The sequence below is a fragment of the Xiphias gladius genome, chromosome 4, assembly GCF_016859285.1.
Source record: "Xiphias gladius isolate SHS-SW01 ecotype Sanya breed wild chromosome 4, ASM1685928v1, whole genome shotgun sequence".
NCBI classification, from domain to species: Eukaryota; Metazoa; Chordata; class Actinopteri; order Istiophoriformes; family Xiphiidae; genus Xiphias; species Xiphias gladius.
In genome coordinates, this window is record NC_053403.1 from 5,674,024 (window position 1) to 5,694,103 (window position 20,080).

At 39.3% G+C, this 20,080-nt stretch overlaps 1 protein-coding gene and 3 non-coding genes across 4 annotated transcripts; all 4 read right to left on the minus strand.

The window, feature by feature from the left end:
* Positions 1–72: 72 nt before the first annotated feature.
* Positions 73–145, minus strand: trnaa-agc. Its single transcript has one exon. It is a non-coding gene; the product is annotated as a tRNA-Ala (tRNA).
* A 250-nt stretch (positions 146–395) lies between these two features.
* Positions 396–468, minus strand: trnaa-agc. The gene has a single exon. It is a non-coding gene; the product is annotated as a tRNA-Ala (tRNA).
* A 235-nt stretch (positions 469–703) lies between these two features.
* trnay-gua lies at positions 704–793 on the minus strand. The gene is given in 2 exon segments: positions 704–739; positions 757–793. It is a non-coding gene; the product is annotated as a tRNA-Tyr (tRNA).
* Positions 794–1,689: 896 nt separating this feature from the next.
* tmem214 (transmembrane protein 214) lies at positions 1,690–18,917 on the minus strand. Its single transcript, XM_040125812.1, has 17 exons — positions 18,620–18,917; positions 12,338–12,531; positions 11,695–11,845; positions 11,338–11,472; positions 10,829–10,911; positions 10,473–10,578; positions 9,364–9,445; positions 9,012–9,113; positions 8,327–8,468; positions 7,344–7,435; positions 6,982–7,030; positions 6,280–6,387; positions 5,038–5,155; positions 4,830–4,926; positions 3,874–4,042; positions 3,620–3,771; positions 1,690–2,993 (listed from the first exon to the last, which is right to left on the minus strand). Exons 1-17 carry the CDS (start codon positions 18,768–18,770, stop codon positions 2,867–2,869), a joined length of 2,058 nt encoding a protein of 685 aa, XP_039981746.1. The 5' UTR covers positions 18,771–18,917; the 3' UTR covers positions 1,690–2,866.
* Between the last annotated feature and the right edge of the window lie 1,163 nt (positions 18,918–20,080).

The window sequence follows — 20,080 nt, forward strand, 5'->3', positions numbered from 1 at the left end:
CAGTGCTGCGTTTTTTGTTTTTTCGTGTTTTTGGTTATGCTCGCATTTTTATAGAGCAGGGAAAAGAACAAGTGGAGGATGCGGGCATCGATCCCGCTACCTCTCGCATGCTAAGCGAGCGCTCTACCATTTGAGCTAATCCCCCGTGGTACTGCCCTCGCAGCATGCCATATATGGAATATCCGGCGAGTGTGTCACGCATGTCACACCCCTCGCATGGTTTTGTCGGACATCCTGTCCGGGCGTTACCCAAGCAACACGCGAAAATGACAGGAAGTACAGCTAACTCACCAGCTGGGCAGAGGTCATCTTGGCGTGACGGCGTCTTGTAAGGCGTTTAAAAGGAAAGCAAGAGAGGGTTAAATCACTTCCTCACGAAGGAAAAGGAAAAACACTGGAGGATGCGGGCATCGATCCCGCTACCTCTCGCATGCTAAGCGAGCGCTCTACCATTTGAGCTAATCCCCCGCGATGTCCCCACATTTCTTGACGTCATCACTTATTGTCGATCCACAGCCGAAGAGTACGTGTGGTTTTAGGAGGTTTGGAAGATACTTTATAGAGAGAAGATACAGAATGGAAATATCAACGTTTTAAAGTAAAAAAAAAACAAACGTGAGGATTAGGGTTAGCACTCGTTTGGCTAAACCACCTCGTATTTACATTTTAAAGATCGGAGAAAGAATGGGAAAAAAAATTCACCTCCTTCGAGCCGGATTCGAACCAGCGACCTAAGGATGTCTTATGTATTACACTCTACAGTCCTCCGCTCTACCAACTGAGCTATCGAAGGGGCCGGTCATCTACTTTGAAAATAAAATTCCTAACAGTAAACATTCGCACCCATCTATACGGCACAGGGGCGGGGACTACAACCCCTGCCTCATTTCAGATTTCAGCTCAACTGTGCGTGAATCGTGTTTCAGGGCAACTCCTGGGTCGTTTCTGTTCCGTGCATTTTTATGCAAAGCCTGTTTCAAACATCCGAGTAAAATTTTTACTGTAATTTTCACCTCATTCAGCCCTGCGCCCTCTCCAGCGCTGGATCATTGCTACTATGCTGCATGGTTGGGGGGGGGGGTCCAAATACAGTACACTACCACACTCAATACAGTACACACACCACGCTCACTCACTGCAGCTTCATACCCAGAGACGTGATTTGACATGACAACTTTATTTAGGGATTTGTACAATAAAGTCTTGAACCTAGATTTTGACACAGAGTTCCACCATAAACCAGGGCCCTAAATGCATCTATTGCAGGACCTACTTCGTACTTTCGTTTCATAACAAAATGAAACGTTGGAGATACGTTTTAGGCATCTGTGTTGATAGTATTTAATGTCGTCTAGAGGTTGAGAGGTCATTCTTTACCTTAGAAACAGCAGTGGCGACAACAATGGCACAACAAGGTCTGTTCAGTTGCCATTTTGGAGCTTTCGTGAAAAACCACCAACAAACCTGTCATGAAACTGTTTTTATCTTTAAAGTTCCAAGAAAAAAAAAAAAAAAAAAAAAGATTTCTGTAACAACTCTGCAAATTCAAATAATAATTGAAGATCATGTGATACGGTGAAAATCTCCAGAACAACTACCACTGCAACTGGGCCTTATGGTGGGATTGTTTTCTGAAGCACTATTCTTGCCAGTAAAAGACAAATTAATTAATTCAAAACAAACCGTGAATGGGGTTGAAATCTTTATTATAAATCATTTACATTACAAAGACATTAGTCGTTGCCATATCCTTCCAAACATCTTGTTTTACTGGGAGAGGTTAGTGAATCAGCCTGTGAGAGGAGGGGTTCATCTTCATTGAGTCGTATTTCAGCATAAAGGAGGATGTTGGCACAGGGTTAATCGGGCTCCCGTTATAGAGAACAAACACGTTGGACCATGCACTCAGACCCACGCACACAGACACACGCACAAACAGAATATCATCAGCCTTCAAGTATAAGAACACAGTTGCAGTGCTGATTTTAGCTCAGGTGTCCAGCTGCTGATGGCAGAGGAAAAGAGGTGAGAAACGGGAGAGAAAAATAAAGCAGCAAAGACAAGACAAGGTGATGTGCAAGAGAGACAGTTAGTAGATGTATTCTGGACCTTTTTGGACTGAAATGAGACTCCTTTTGTCCCACCCGGATTCATGCTGTCAAGTCCAAATCTTCTGAGGGAGTCAATCCACCGGCAGATGTGACCCCTTCCCCACGATATCTGGCCTGTTGAAGGCTTGACGGAGGCTTTATTCAGCCTGTCACACGCACAAACACACAACCATAATACATCTGATCTGACTTCACAGTGAACAGGACAAAGTGGAGGGAGATGAAGTGGCCCTCAGAGTTTAACTGATGAGGTCTTTGAGTCTGGAATCTTTTTTGCTCTTTCCCCTGCCCTTTGCCAAGTTTTCCCATAACACTTTTTTTTGGTTTTTAAATTTTGTTTATGTATATTTTTAAATAAAAATGGTTTATAAATCATCTACAAACCTACATTTTCTATAAATTACAGAATTTGTTAAAGCAACGTCTGAAATCTGCAGTAGAAAACTAAGGGAGAAAGAAAGAGACGACCTCTGCATCCAGCAGTGACAAAAAGGATTTGTAGAAAAAAAAACATTTATACAACAGCAAACTGATTGATTAAAATTTAGCCAAAACAAGAGACAGAGACAGAAGGGTCCTTTTGAGTGAGTTTGTCTGACCCCCTACAGTGTCCAATCATGGCTTTAGAGAGGAGCCGATGCACTGACAGGCAGCCTCACACCGGGTCAGTGAGTGTGGGTTTGTGTATATATATATATAATTTATTGTGTTTATATTGCGTGTGTGTAAATTAGTCAGCATCTGTTGTTGTGTTATCATGCTCGCGTCAGAAGCTCCTGAGCCCACGTCTTGACGGCGGAGGTTGCGTGTTGGAGCAGCTGCCACGTTGAGTTGGTGAAGGACAACGCGTGGCCCTGCAGACATGACACTGACACCTCACCGCTAAAAGAAAAAAGACAAGGAAAAATTGGTTTTTGGCAGTCTTTCCTACACCTCACATCATTTAAAGGTGCTCTGAGTAAAACCAAAAATAATTTTGGATTGGTTTGCACCAGCTACCTGTAAATCTGTCACTAGTTGTCTGTTTGTGCAGGTACTGGCCAATTTCAAAGTAGTGATTTATTAAATTGGGCTGCTCTATTAAAACATTAGAAATGTCTTAGCAGGTAAAAAAAATTTGTGATCTGCAAATTAGTTACAGGGAAACAAGGAGTCAGTACAGCAACATAACTTAACTTACTACATATTATCAAGCTAACATTTGTTTTGTCTTTTAGTTCAGGTAACCGCAACAGCAGTTACACCTGAGATTCATTGGGTACTGACATTTAGTGACAACTACTCTCTATGTAAGAACTAGTTATGTGTTGTAACCTTTTTTAATTCAGTGATGCACAAGTCTCCACTTTGTAAACACCGACATCATAACTAGGTTTGAAATAATCACCTGGTGCCACCAGCTCCTGCCACACTTTTTATAAATGTAATCCTGCCAGCTCACATTAAGAAAAACTCGGGTGCTTAGTAAATGTTAAAGCCAAGTGAAAAGGAAGCGTGAGAGCACTGACTTGCAGGAGTCCTGTAGGTTGGTCCATGCCCGGTGTAGCAGGTCGGATACGTGGGCCAGCGCTGGCAGGATGTAGTTCTGATGGAGGAGGAGGAGGAGCTCCTTCAGATATGCCAACACCTGGAACACACTGTCTGGAGTGTTGGTGTTCACCTGAGCAAAGAAAAAAAAAAAAGAAAAAAGAGGAATATAGTAGCCATTACACATTAAACATCAGCAAGTGACAGTTTTTCCTTCATTTGCACGCAGTCTTACCCATTCTATGACCAGCGGCGTCTTTTCTTTGACCCAGAGGATAAACTGTGTGGTGTTTTCCGAGATGAAGACGGCTGCTGCTTTGGTCCTCTCCAAACCTTGTTCCATTAGTGGCTCCAGGACCCGCGCACACTCAGAGTAATAATAAGGAGTGTTTGTCTCCAACCAGCTACAGAAAACGCAAAAAAAACACAGGTTGAACAGTTTATTAGCTTTGAAAGTTTTTATAAATATAAAGAGTTTAAAGATTTGTCACGGACCCTTTGGTCATTGGGTCAGTGAAGTTAAAATTATTTAGTGCTCTGAGAACAAAACCAAAGTTTTACATAGTTGCATTGAGAAAACCTGTTGTTAGGATTGTCAATCATCGTTTCCATTGCAGAGTGAAACTTGACACTCATTTACATCCAGTACATTTTAGCCAAATTTTTAAATTTGCAGTCCTGTTTGAATAACTTGTTGTGGGATATTTTACTATTGCTATTAACTATCTGTGCACTCTTGTAAATGTAGTTAAGCTTTTTAGCTATATTATACTGTATACACACAGTGGCCACTTTATTAGGCACACCAGTATAACTCTGATGCAATCCAGCACACATGCTCTGCCATGACATCTGTCTTTACAAAGCTCATAATGTTCGGTTTCAGTTTTATGTTTATTGTATTACTTATTACTTATGTCCTGGGTCAAGTTGGTGGTGAACTGGACGTTATATTGAGAGCTGTCTTTACCAACATGAGGGGGGCGGAATATTAGAAACACCTCTGAATATAAGGCAGTCCAGTACAACACCATCACTGACTATGACCTCGGTGCTAAAACATATAATTTCAATAACACCAGTTGACATTACAGGTATTATTTAAAAAAAAACATAAAATAAAAAAAATAAGACTTTATGGCACAACAGTTGTATTGGATTGAGGATGAATGTTTGAGGGGGAGGTCATACCTGAAGCCCTGTTTTGAGTAGACCGTTATTTTGCCCCAGGCTTGCTGAGATACAGCTGTGACCCCTGAATTGCGCAGATAACTGGCTGTGGTGGAATCTGAAAAACACACAAAAACCATTAAAAGACTTCAAAAACAAACAGCTGTGCAGGTTCTGCCATAAATGTAAAGACTTGTGACTGCGATGGGTGAGCAGGACTCAGACAGACCTGTGAAGGAGCCATGAGATCTGACGTCGTGTGCGATGAAGCCGGCAGCAAACACAAACAGAACCATGAGCAGTCTGGACCAGGGGAACCCGTGGCCGCGCATCTTTACCTGCAGATTCTGGAGACAAAAAAGCAAACAATGAGCAAAATACAAATTTCTATTTCTGTGTCTGACAATCTAAGTGTTTGATAAGTTTGAGCACCCTTGGGTTTATGCCATATTAGAATGATTTTTGAACTGATAGGAAGTAAATATGGCCCCTGTAGAAAACAGACATTAAAAAAAAAAAAAACAAAAACAAAATGCCTTTCTTCAAATGTTAATGCACTGTCCCTGGTCCCTGACATTTTTTGTTACATGCCCTTGAAAAACAGAAAAAAATTAAACTGTGATTGTGGCATGTGCAAAAGTTTGTCAGTACTCACTAACCCCCACTTTGCCAACTGTTAAACATGGGAGTGGAAATATTACTCTTTGGTGCTGTGTGGCAGCCGGCTGCACGGGAAACATTGCACGGATAGAGGGAAAGATTTTATTCCACTAAATATCAGAAAATTCTGGATGCAAGTGTCCTGCGGTCAGTCAAGGAAGTGAAAGTGAAAAGAAGCTGGCTCCTACAACAGGACAACGATCCAAAGCAAACCTCAAAATCCACCATTAAATTCTTCAAGAAACACAAGCTGAAGCTTTCGGAGCGGCTCTCACAGTCCCCTGACCTGAACGTCGCTGGAAATCTGTGGGTGGATCTAAACATGCTTTACTTATGGTTACTAAGTATTGACTTAGCAGGGGGCCCAAACTTTTTTTTTTTTTTTTTAATAAACATACCACAGTACAGTTGTATGTACTTCTTTTCAATTCAAAACTGAACGAAATGCATACAATTGTACATTGATTGTAAGGTATATTTACAGTATAATTACTTTATTTATTTATAATATAAAGTAAATGAAATAAACCTATAGGTTGAAGTCAAATTAAAAGGCTCTCTATAAGTCCATGTGATGATATGGAGTAGGTAAGTGCTTCATTTTCTTGAAATATACCGTTTGATGTCAAATTTGATCTTATACCAAACCTCGGACTAAGTAGACTACCTTTTGGATTAAATTGCGATACTCAACAAAGTTTTAATCATTAAGTAATCAATTTCAAACCACTGACAGAATTTCAAAAAAAGCCTGGGATCAAATATGCTTAGTGGCTAAACTCAGCTTTTGCAGTCACTGTGTCTGTCCCACCTGGCACAGGTTATTGCACTCCTGAAGGTCCTGAGATTCGATGGTGTCTCTCATCTCCTCATTGGTCACTCTGAACGACTGGATCGTTTCTTCAAGGTTCTTCCGCAGCTAAAGATGGAAAATACAGCACAGCAGTCAAGTACAAGATGATTTAAAATGCTAGTTAGGCATTAAAGAGGCGTTTACACCTCTCCACCACAAACACTGTTGATCTTTCCCCTGACACTGGTATCTTTAAAACCCATTTAAGACCCATCTCTCTCTCTTTTTTTTTTTTTTTTAAAGCCTTTTAATGGTCATCATGAAAAAAATATGACTTGTCACACTGTTTTTTGTTTGCTTTTACTTATTTTTTATCTCTGCAATGCTGCTGCGTTTCTATGGTTTTGTCCATATATTCTCTGCTATTATGAATTTACTTACACCCTCTTAATTATGTCTGCTTTTATTTGAGTGTAATCATCAATAAAATTAATCTTTGGTCAACGTTTGTTCTTTTTAAATGTGCTCTATAAATAAATCATCTTGACTTCTTTATTCTTTAATCTTCCCTACTGCATTGCACCGATTTAGGCTTGATTCCTACGGCAGTTTATCTCTATGTCAGCAGAAGTATAAACTTGCCCTAATGCTTTAATTACAGAATTTCCAGGGACTTGAGTTCGGTTTAAAAACCAAGTGATGTCATGGCAGGAGTCATACCTTTGGTGGCAGGATATTCCAGGACTTTAATAAATGATTCAACAGCAGACTGGAAAAAGAAAACAGAGAAATGAACGGTCAGCTTCATAATCTTAACCACATCCTCATATGTCCATAGGCCCCATATATCTGATTTAGTAGCATAAGTTTTAGTATAAACTCATTTTTGTATAACCAGAGAATTAAAATATAACTTGTGCTTCTACTACAGAGTGTCAAGAATTGACTATTTGCTTTGTCATTTTCACAATTTAAAAGAAAAAAAAAGTTCAACCCATAAAAGCTTCATTTGAAAATTTTATCAAAGTTTTAAAATCAGTGTATGACGAGCAAGATGCATTTGTTAAGTCTGTGTCACTCACCTGGACTGGGGTAAGTGTTTGGTGTAGAGCTGCCTCCACACTCCAAGACTTTGTACATCCACACACAAACACTCTGTCATACTGTTGAGCAGCTGCAAGAAACATAAAAGAAGAAGAGAGAGAGAGAGAATGATGATTTAAGAGATAAAACCATTTTTGAAACGCCACATTCCACACAATGTTTTTTTTCCCCAACTCTAAGAGAACCATGAAGTGGTGGGTTTTTTTAGTAGATGAAAACTCAACAGCGACAGCAGCAGCACATCAAGACCACATCCTACCCATAAAAATGTCCTGTAGCTATATTATATTAGTATGATTTTAATGTAGTTGAAGAAAATGGTCAAGACATTGTCCTTTTATTTCTGAGAGACTGACAATAAAAACTCAGGTAAGCTTTTGATGTTTTAGATACTTACAGCTGAGCTGGAGATAAAATTTGTCAGTTAAAACATTTAGTGTAGTTATCCATTGGAACAAATACAAAGAAGCAAAACAGGGATTTCTAGCACAACCTGGCCTAAATGCATGGAGAAGGGGAAAGTCTGAAGAAGTAAAAACTGCAGCAACAATTACAGTATAAAGAACAACATAATTGTGAGACCAACACAGTGCTACAAGTGTTCAATAAATGCAAAGACGAAAGTGGTCCCAGAAATGTGTAATACACACAGTGGGGTCCGAAAGTCTGACACCACTTCCAGACTAGTGGCTGTTTATAAACAGTGTTACAGTACTTTCCTTTCAAGCTTAGCCATTTGCCAATATGATATCTTGGACTGTTCATGACGCTGGTCACCATAATGGGCCTATTAACAACTATTAACTATAACAACATACTGTATGATAGGTCTCTTATCAAAATTATTTATGCTGCTCCACTGAGCTGAACTAAACTCAGACTTTTGTAGCATTAGTACTATGTTGTAAAGATCGGTATAAATTCTACCACAAGTACCCGTGTGTACATATGTGGGTCTTACCTCTCTCTTCATGTCATCCGGACAGTGCGGTGTGGCTCTGGACAGAAAGGATGGCAGGTATGTGTGTAAGGTGCTCTCAGGTTTGGCTCCAAATGCAAGGACTTTAAGTCGAGGATACAGACGTCTCAGCTGTTCCTGCAGACTGAACACAAACAAAAATGGGTTTATTAATTTTTTTGGGAGGTAAAACAACCAGTGAACCCTCATCAAGTTGAGGTCATATACAGCTGTAGGAAAAGATCAGTGTGACAGTCCATCATTCAAAAATGACGATGGACTGTCAGCAGTTTCACATTGCTTTAAAGAAGATTGGAAACTATACAGTTGGAAATGGATGTTTGCCAAATGCGAAAAGTGACCAGAGAATAAAAAATAAAAAATAAAAAACATGACATTAAGAATCTCCAAGGTCTACATAAATAGTAATCTTCAGAGACCTCCAGTGCTTCACTGCATACACAAATCAACTACAGTCACTCGTCCTCTCTCAAACTCATGTCTTGTAGTTGTTTGTTTTTGGTATAATTGTGGCTTAAGGATCCGGGCAAAATTCTCAACCATCCATTTTCTACATCCACTTATTCCTACACTATGTAATCATGCTGTCCAAATGAGATTATTCAACAAGGAATAAAAGTAAAATTGACATGACTGTGCAGCAGAGTTTACATTAGTTTAGATTCACCTTGGTGACAGGGCGTTCTTGGGCATGAAAGCAAAATCCAGTAAAGGAAAGAAATCTTTAGGGCCCATGATGCCAAATCCCTTTGTCAGGTTTGCATGAAGTCTGGAAGAAGAACAACAAAAATTTAAAGAAAAGCAAGATCATGGGGACACAGAAATAATAATAATCTTAACTTTGGACTATTTTTTCAGATGAATGTTAATCATATTATATCTAGGAAAGACAATGGTAGTCACACATGTGGATGGTGCAGATAGGTGTAGTCAAGAGAAGAGAAAGTTTTTGTTGTACTTTACAGTACCTAAGTAAAGCATAAAATAAAACAATCCTCATATTTCTCAGGCAGACTTACAGGACAAGTCGCTCCAGGTAGGCAATGGCATATGCGGACAAGGACTTCACTCCGAGCACAGGAAGCATGATACCCAGCCACACTGAAACACAAACAAAGCACTTGATTCATCTCATACCAGAGGAATGTTTGGTTCTGGCATTAAATGCGTCAACAGTGGGCCTTTTCAGCTCTCCCTTTTAAAAATTAAAAAAAGCACATATTAACAGCAGCCAGTAAAATATGGCTTCATTATCTTAGTAACACGGTGAAACAAATCTCAAAGTTATCCAACATGATGAAAAGCAGCATGTCGGGAGCCCAGCAGGCATTTCTGCTGTGTATTGAATATTCCCTCAAATACTCTGTGATACACTGTTATATACCGTATCACACTTGATCCCACCCCCCCAGTGTAAAATATATTACAATAGATATATTTAAATATCAGGTCAAGTCTTGTACATTTTCCCAGTCAGTCTTGGGCTCAAACAACAAACACCTGAATGCTTTTTAAATTCCTGACAAGATTAGAGTGTTCCCGAACAGACTTTTCCCTCACATTTTTACGAAGCCAGTCCTGGTGTTTTACTCTGCTTAAATATTTAAAGATAATGTGCAGAACATCTTGCATTTGTAGCTTTGCTAACTGCCTTTGCAAACTTTTGCAAAATTCAGAGTGAATCAACTGTGTGTTTCCTTGCCTTAAGGGAGCCAAATGGTACCCAATAGCCTTATTTTGCACGTGAGTGTTATTATGTAATCTTCCAAGAACATTCATCCTCCCATGCCCACATACTGACAACCGCCTCAATGCTGACTCTCTCACCACAAAACCTCAACAAATATCAGTCAAAGAACTGGTGAGTTTTTGAAGTAACCATGTGTTCAAGCTTCCCGAAAGGCTGTCAGTGGATGGGTTTCTGCTCTAATGTGCACTATTGCTTCATTAAACCCCAACCCAGAATTTCTGCAAACACAAATTGTTGGGAAAGTGGGAGAAAGGACAGACTAGCAGTAGTACAGTTCTGAGGACGATGAAATACTTTGTCTACATATCTAAGGGATGGCTCAGTAGTTGTGTAAGAATGTATGTAAATTCATTGGGTAAGTGATTGACTGTCTGTTACCTCTTAGTCCCTGGCTGAGGTCATAAAATCCTGCTTGTCCCAGAGCCCACATGATAGTCAAACACTTCACTGGACGATTCTGAACTGATCGCAATAATTCCAAATACTAGAGGAGGAAGGAAAAGGGAAAAAGAGGGGTAATTACAACCTATTATTGCAAAGTTATTGCAAAAGACAAATCCTCCATTACACTGGACAACAGAACAGAAACTGCCAGTCCACACACCAGTTGGTTGGCTGATCAGTTTACAAGTTGAAAAAGCCACTGGCAGTTGTACAATTGGTTACGTTACGTTACGTTACGTTACGTTACGGTTATCTCCAGGACTCAAGGTCAGACACACACACACACTCACGTCTGGCAGGTTTTGGATGGCTATTCTGGGTTTGTCTTGTAGGATTGCCTGGATGCAAACTCTGTAGCCATGCAGTGGTTCTCCTGTAAAAAAAAATGAAAAAGCTGTTGGGTGTTTTTAAAGTATGGTGTTTTGTCTGTTCTTTAACTTTGTCCCTGCTGATTCCCATATATTCTGACCTTAAAATCAAGATGAAATACTGATTTGATGGAGAGTCCAGACAGTGGCTGAAGATTTCATTGCTCTATACAAAAATGCAGTAACTACATTTTTGTTTCCCTGCTGTCTTATTGTCAACTGACCTGACAAATTATCCATGATTAATTACAAACTTTAAGCATTGCAGAAGGGAGCCAAAGCTCAAAATCTGCTCATCTTTTCATTAAAAGTACCTAATTCTACATTGGAAATAACACTGAAGATACATATAGTGACACTGATGAGAGCAAAAGACGAGATGGATGGTGCCCATACCGCTTCCACCTCTTCATGTAAGCTCTTGCATTTACCTGACTGTCTGTCCAGCTCCCTGAGCATAGCGTAAAGACAGTGGTCAAAGAACTCTGGCAGATTGTCGCTGCAACGTCCGATGAGGCCTTTGATCACGCCCCTCAGCTCTTTCCCTGTAAGGCAGTACGGGTAGTCTGGGGGAAGAAAAAGGCAGAAAAGGTGGATATGAGATAAGTGCTGACATTTGATAAGTGCAAAGTGTCAGTGCAGAAAACTTTGAATATCAGACAGTTTGTTGACAAATGAGCAATGAAACTAATAGGCTATATTGAAAAATGCATCATATTTTTTTTGCATATTTGGAGTTTGATCAAAAAAAAAAAAAAAAAAAAAAAAAAAGTCTTATTTTGACCAACCATGAGCATAGCTACTGAGTGTGGGCTCAGTCTCTGGCACAGTCAGATTAAGGTTGAGGTATCCTGCCAGGTCTTTGACCCAGACTGACGGGTTTTCTGGAAACAGAGTCTGACTGCGAGCCAACTGCTGCTTCAGGTCCCCAACATCCAGCTAAAAAAAAAAAAGAGGGAAGAAGACAGGGAATACATCAAGTCTGTATACTCGGAAACAACACATTCATTATGCAAAGATGAGACTGTGTTTCAGCATGTGATAGTTGGCTATCAACGCTGCATTGTTTCTGTGTTTGTATGAAGAAGTTTACAGCTTAGAGAAGTTTTACAAAAGACACATTCATTTATTTTTGTCTTTAATTCACGGACAAATATCAGCCAAATTCTTATACCGGTACTGAGGATGATAAATTATCATTTTTAATCTAACATTTTAGCAAAAACTAGTTTGTCTGGGGCAAAGAGCACACACAGAATCTTCAAAACATCCAAATCCTTAAGAATGACCAGCTCTGTTTAGGGAATCATACATGGCTTTAGATTTTAAACAAATCTTAATGTAAAATTTCTCAACAACCAGGTAGTTTTCTAATGCCCTGATATGATATAGCTTATCAGGACAAAAATCGTAGGAATGTGCATTACTCACAGCTTTGAAGGCTTCCTCGAGGGTCTTATGAGTTGCAGGGGTGACTGTATTGCTGGAGTGTGATTTCTTGGATGGTTTACTCGATGAGGGCTTCTTGTTTTGAGGCTCAGCTGGTGGTGGAACCTGCTCCTTGTTCTGTTTCTTCCCCATCTTCTCGAAGCCGTCATACAGAGTCTCTGACATCTTCAGGGGCGCTGAAAGAAACAAGGCAGCTGTGAGTAGGCACAGCTCTATACAGATATGAGAAACTGTACCTAATTAGAATGCAGCCTCTTTTCAAACTTCTTTGGTCTTCTATAACACTTTCTTCTATCGTTCCTGTGTCCTGAAAATCAAGTTAATCCATGAAATCATGGCATTGCCCTCCCCGGTTACTGCACATTCAGTGCCTTACTTATCCCTTCCACCCTCCCTCCATGGCTTGCGTAATGGGCTGTTACTATCCAAGACAATATTCATGCAACACTCATTATAATTCACAGAGGCATAGAGTTAAGAACCAGTAGCATTTCAAGTCTTCCCGTGTGTTACTTGTTAAAACCCCCTTGTATGCAAACTACGTTCAGTTCAACTGCATTGAACCACTCTTCATATTAGAGCTCAGACAAATTTGAGTTTCCATGGCCAATACAAATATTTTTGTTCTGAGGTTCCCACTACTGGATATTTTAGGCAGTAATTCTAACATTAAATGTTAAAACAACCCTGTTTTCAATTTCAAAAATTCTGGCAATCTGGTATTCCCCAGAACTTTAAATTTTTTATTCCAAGGATGTGAAAGACTCTGAAAGGATGAGGCTGGCATCATTCATATTCTTAAAATACTTTTATAAGTAAGTAAGTCTTTATAAACAGGTCACAAATATGTAAAACTTAAATAACTTCATAACACAACTGTTTACCATCTTTACTGTAGCAGTAAATGTTACTCAAACAAGAGGAAATAGTACATTTGTTGGAGACGATTTTTCAGTCAGGGATTAATATGGATTGAGTCTAAATGAACTACAGTGTTCATGTTTATGGCAATGAAGAAAAATGTCACCCCGTGCCAAAGTCTGGGTCATCAGTGCTTTTTTTTAATATTCTTAATGAAAGAGTTCTACGACATAGAGGAATAAACTATACATACGCAGACAATACTTGCTAGTAGGATAAATACACTGTTGGTTTAAATCTTTTCAAAATATTGCCGATCTTATGCTTTAACTAGCACTACCACAAGACAGTTAAACTCTCAACTAAAACACACAGAATACAAGAGGAAGCTTCTCCATAACACTCTAACCCATATTCATGCAGCAAAGACATTAACAGTATTTAACTTTGGGTCCACACGGCTGCACACAAGAATTCCCCATCAGACCCACCCACAAACTTGAGTAGTTGTTGACAGAGGTCACCAGTTGCTCACTGATCATTCAGCTGAACATGCTGCTGAGAAACCTAAATCTATATCTGGTCTCTGTGTGTCCTTCGGCACACCACCGGTGATAAAGAAAATGCTAATTTCATCACAGCGTCCAGTACTTCTCCAACTGATTCAATCGCCATAACTTCCCCATTCAGAAGTACGTCAGTCAGAATTTTTCTTCACTTCCCTGAACTGAAATAAGTCCACCACAACAAGCAGACATTTTGTCACACTAAAGCCAAGTTTTCATCTCTGTGAATGATTCAGCTCAGTAAGCATTACCAGAGCTGAACAGTGAGGAAAGTATGGAAAGCTGAGAATAAGTTAATCTGACCAGGTGTCCATGTCTATTATTACAAAACAGACATCCATAAGTGTCAGGAAGTTGCTCATTTCCAGAGGCAGCTTTTTATATGAGAAGACATCTGCTACAGTGACATACAGTAGCCTACTGACTACACTAGTGAGTAAGAAATGGTGAAAGACTTTCAACTTTATACAAATGTGCTAAGACATAAGGGGGAAACTAAAAAACAAACCATTAATAAAACTATTGTCCATGAGTTGGGCACAAACAAAAGCTTGTATTGGTTATTTCTTACTTAAAAACGGTGTACGGTGTTTTCATTTATTCAGTTTCGTATTCTTTTTATTACTTTTAAAGACCTCCATGGTTCAGCTCTGGTATATGCAGTACTTCCTATCTTAAGTCTTAATTCTGTTTGAAGTCCACGCTTAGGTCAAGTGGAGATCATGCTTTTACTGTTTTAGCTCCAATGTAACAGATCAGCGGAATCACTGCCACACTAAAAAAAATAAAACTTTTAAAACTCCCCGATGTAGGTTGACATTTTAATAACTCATTACTTCAATATAAATCTGGTACTGAAATAAAGTTTGTTATAAGAAAGAAAAAAGGAACATTAGATATCGTATAATTAGAAATATAAGCTCCAGAAAAATGTATAATCAGCAGTCGGAAAATTATTTCACAGTGACATAAAATGAAAAGTGACAGGCTGCCGTCATAACAAAGGAAAAAAGAAAAAGGAAATCATGAAGTGAAACATCAAGCTAACTAGGTTTGGAGCTAAAGATTTTTTGTGAAATCAGTATGAATGACAATTCCCATGAAAGTATACTGCATCTATGAGCACAACACAAAACACTCAGGTAAGGTTTCCTTTTAACGTGCTCTAATCCACAGTGAGTAATCAGAATGAAGGGTCCGGACAAATGCACTGTACCAAATTCAGCTCTCCACTTCAAGCAAACATTTTAAAAAGATGGACCTGTGTCAAACATCTGGCACCATAATTTGTTTTCTGCTGTACTTCCTATTGAAGATGGTTCCTTCCTGAAGAAATTAAGCTGTCATGATGATGAGTAGACCTTTATTGGATCAGGTGTCTAAGAACACAGCTGGACAGAAAACCCCTGAGACAGTTGGCCCTTCAGGACTTTGCTGAGAGCCAAAAAGGTTCAGCAGAGTGCAACCGACACTTTATTAAGTTTATAAAGTACACCCAGCTAAAACTATTGCAGTCTAAAACAGTCCTGTAAGAAATTCACCCTTCATGGAAAGTTATAATGTTCAGTTTTTATTTAAATAGTTTGAGAGAGCTGTTGATTCAGCAGTATGATCATTTTGGAGGATACAGTTTTGTGGTGCTGCTGAACTGTATTGAATTTTACAGAGGGGTGTTTCTGTTATTTAGCCTACCTTTGTTGATTAAAGTGGGATGGACAAAGTAATAGAAATAAAAAATAATTGGAACACATGCCACAAACTTTGAGGGTACCTTAACTAATGACGGAAAAAAAAAAACTAATGTCTGATGTACTGGATTATATCACTGTATTAATTTTAGCAGTAAAAGTAAAAGCTTTGTAAAAAAAGTCCTGTTTTTCCCCCACTTAGTTTATTTAATGGTCCTTCTCCACTTAACAGAAACTGTAGAGTCAAACCTGCTGTATGCTTATGATCTCTGTGGAAGAAATGTATCTCTTTTTAATATATCTTTTGCCATTTATCTGCTTTTCAGTTGTCCTTACAGTAAATACCAGCATAATATTTTACAACACAAGTGCTGTGAGTCCAAATAATGCCAGACAAAAATTGGAAATATCAATTTCTGTAGTGACTAGGAAAGGAATGTGATCAGAAGACCAGAGTGTGCCTTACTGCAGGCTGTTCTATGTTGCTGTCTGTTAGCTCCGTGTCTATATGTAAAGCATTCCTGTCAGCTATTTTTCTGCTGGTGTGAGAATTCATGCCAGTCCGTCCCTGTAAGAGGACCATGTTGGGTACTGTACAGCTCCTCAGATTACTCCCCAGCAAACCATAAAGACCCTCTGCTAACAAACACCAGGGTTGTTTCCAACATCTGTCCTTTGTTCACTCATTCACTGCTCCCTATAATTCAGACTAAATAGCAGATAGTAAATGCAGTGCACTTAGTATTTAGGGAGTGACTCTGGACACAGTCAAAGACTAACATCGTTCCACAACATTGAGGGTAGACCTAAACTTTCTGGCAAGTAAGATCTGTGATCAAATTGTGGTCTGACATAATGACTTTTGTTGAAAGGAGAACCATTGTCAGATCCTATAAACTTGTTCAGACATGTTGTTAAGTCAAACATGGCTATCATATCAGCTGACTTAAATGTGACCTTCTCAAGGTCTGTATGTAAAATATACCAGAACCAAGTCTGGAGGGAACAAGAATAAAGAAGACCTTTCAGGAAAATATTTATTTCTCCTCTTATTTGCCTGATTAAAAGAGAAGAAGAAGGAGTAAATGACAAATAAGTCTAGTCTCAACTGTTAAAAACTGTTTCAGACTAAATCAGACATCATAACTGTAAAATTCATCTTGCTGGTGTTTCCTTGTTAAGACACCACTTGCAAGCCTGCTCTAACAAGTACAAAACCCTCCAGCTGAAATTCAGGCTGGAGGATTATTTTAAATGTGTTAAAACCACAAACTCAACAGGAGATGTCTCATGATTCAAGTGTTGGAAACCTTTAAGGGACAAACTGAGATTTGGAAAAAAGGCTCATTGAATGTGCGCTAATATTAATCATCTCTTGCAATTCAGCATTAATATAATAATTTGTAGAGCTGGGAAAACCTTTCGCACACTTTCAGAGGTAAGTAAGGGCCAGCTTACTCTCTGTCAACAGCAATGTAGATTAAACGCCTCACATAATATTATGGTGGTTAGAGAGTTATATAACAAAAGGTGAATTGTATTTCTTTTAGATAAAACCTTTATGCCACCTCCTCACTGACACAGCTACAGTAACTGTGATCAGACAGACTTTGGACAGGCTGATCCACTGATAAAACTGGTGCATAAACAAATAGCAGTGGCAGAGTGAGATCTAATCTTTCCTGTCACCCGTTAGTTAGGTAGCAGCCAGACCTGTGGAGAGGCTTTAGTAATTGAGGGTAGTCGCTGCCAGGTTTACTGAATGTAAAACCAAACAATTTGCCATGCATTCACCTGTAGTTATGTTCTAGTGGGTTAACAAGGAAATAAGGAAATGATCACACAGTAAACTGTCACAGTTAATAAGGTTACTGTGACGTTTTCCATGGGCAGATTAACTTGCTTGGGGACCCCTGGTTAAAAATGGTCCCCTATTAACCGCCAGTCCCTCCCACTCTCTGAGCAATGCGTACAGTTTTTCCACACTAGAATACTACAATTTTAAGTCCCTTATCGTGTCAGCTAATATTGAGCTTTGGTGGTGCATATTCCCAAACAAATTTAAATTAAGTTAGATGGTTTACCCACTGTAAGCCTAGAGCATTCAGGGCCCCTGGAGTTATCGGACCCCAGGTAAGTTGCAAACTTTAGGTCACAACCCTGCCTTGATGGTCTCCAACTCCAGCTACAGACCTGTCACAGGACTGTGCAGAGTTGTCCACGTTAGGCCTAATGATTATTTTCACTGTTCAAGAATCTGTTCAAATTAACTATAAAAAAAGAGAAAAGCTGGAATCAGTGAATTTTTGGCATGTCCTTAGAAAAGGACTTAAACGACAAAATTAATTACCGTAATCGAATCACTTTCTCTACATCAGATAATTATTGTTTCGGTTCTATTGTGAAGAACACTGAACTCTGCAAATTCAGATGCAGGGCTACCATCTACCTAAATACTGAAACAGTGCAGAACTAGATTCGGGATGTGGGCATTTATATTTCCCACTCTTAGTCCTTACTATATCGCGCTTCGAGGTGTCAGAAGTGACAGCTGTCACTGAAGGCTAAGTGGCAGTAAGCTGGTGCCTGAGTCATTAGACTAACTTTATATAGAGTTCAGCTATCACGAAACAACACCCCTGGAGATGCATTTTAAAAGTGTGGCATCAGCAGAAAGACAAAAACACATGCTTCAGAGATGTGGCTCCTCAGTGATGACGTTGCCTCTGTTGACACACTGCTGGAAAGGCTGCTAGCAAGCTAACTGCACATGCTAGCTGACTAGCACTGCCTTCTGGCTGTATGTGGCCGGAGCGCATAGCCCAGAAAGGCCAGTTAGCTATCATTTTGAAATTTATGTGTCACCAGGGAAAGTAAAGTACAGCCACTCAAAACGGCACAGCATCTAACTGTCGTGGGAAATACTGCGCGAAGCTAAGCTAGCTAGCTTGTGACATTATATGGCAGTTACGAACAATCTGGTTCCGCGACACTGTCACGGTAAAGATTATGTTAAAATGAGACAGTTTAGAGGGTGGATACAGCTGCCCAGGTAGCTCCGTCCCTCGCCTTTCATCCCAACTTTGGCAGTGAGGTGAACGGGTTACGGACCAGCTAGCAGCGGCGTACAGCGGGCCGTGTTCACTTACGTCTGGATGGCTGGTTAGATTCGCCGAGGGCTTTCCTTCCCCCGCTGCCGGTTTTCTTGTCATTTGGGTTCTTCCCTGCTCCTGAGCTGTTATTTTTCTTTCCTTTCTTCACGACCTCCCATTTGCCGACTGAGCCGTTATTTGAAGCCATGTCTCCGGTCCGGGCGGGTTGTTTTTTGTTTTGTTTTTTTTTAGCTCGGGGTGCTGGGAGAAACAGGGCGACGGGGACGGGACGCTCAGTCAACGGATCCGATCATTTAAACGTTCGCATGCCACGTCTCTTTGTCGGCATGACGTCAGAGTGACGCGCTCGGACCGTTAACTTTCACAACTTTGACCAACCGGGTTCGCACGGGTCCGGTTTTACGCTCGAGTTTGTACTTGACATAACGTAGAGGTTTACCTCAAGAAAACCCGGATACTTTAAAATCAATGTAAGTTTTCTCCGCGCTTATGTCAAAATTGCGCTCTCCTCTAATTAGCGAACTGATAAGACGAAATCACAGTTCTGTCTAAAAAAGCCATTTAAAAATAGCGTCTGCTCACAAATTAGAACGATCATCTAGTGGTGGAAAGTAGGGACATTTAATCGAGTAGTACCAACTTGAGGTATCTGTACTAGGGCTGCAGATATCAGTTATTTTAATTATTGATTAATCTCCCGATTGTTTCATCGATTAATCATTTTGTCTGTAAAATGTCAGAAAATTATAATTTCCCAGAGCCCCGGGTGGCATCTTTAATTGTCCCCGAGATATTCAATTTAAAACAATTTATTAAGAGAAAAAGCTCAAGATTCTCATCTCAGAAAGTTTGCATTTTTGCTTATAAAATAACAAAAACGATTCCATTATCAAAATTATTAGTCGATTGACTAATTGATGAATCAGTAAATCGTTGCAGGTCTAATCTGTACCTCAACCGAGTATTTCACCTTCAAATCTACTTCTACTAAGAAATATTGTACTTTTTACTTTACTATATTTGAGTTTAGTTAAAAGCTGCTTTAAAGACTAAAATTTTACGTACTATATATATAAACATTTACAATATTATGCATTGTAAAAAAAGAAATTACCCAACAGTACGTAAAATTTGATCTTACACAAGTAGTCTGCTAATCGATTAGCTGTTTAGTAAATTACCAAAAATAATCAGCCACTGCTTTTATATTTGATAAATTATAAAAGCAATTGATAAATTATAAAGGCGGTCTCAATTAACTGAGAGAATAATTGACATTCTAATTGATGAAGAAAATAATTATTTGTAGCCCTACATGTAACTATACTATATACACTCAAGAGGATGTAGTTTCTCTGCAATTTGTACTTTTACTTTAAGTCTTTAAGTACATTTTCCTGATAATACTTATGTACTTTTACTTAGGTAACGTTTTGAATGCAGGACTTTAACTTGTAGTGGAGTATTTTTACAGTATGGTATTGGTACTTTTACTTA

Coding starts and splice junctions, on each gene's coding strand:
- tmem214 (XM_040125812.1), bottom strand. CDS start 18,770: ATGGCTTCAAATAACGGCTCAGTCGGCAAATGGGAGGTCGTGAAGAAA. Junction 12,532..18,619: donor ATCTAACCAGCCATCCAGAC/GTAAGTGAACAC, acceptor TGTTTCTTTCAG/CGCCCCTGAAGATGTCAGAG. Junction 4,927..5,037: donor ATCTCATGGCTCCTTCACAG/GTCTGTCTGAGT, acceptor TGTGTTTTTCAG/ATTCCACCACAGCCAGTTAT.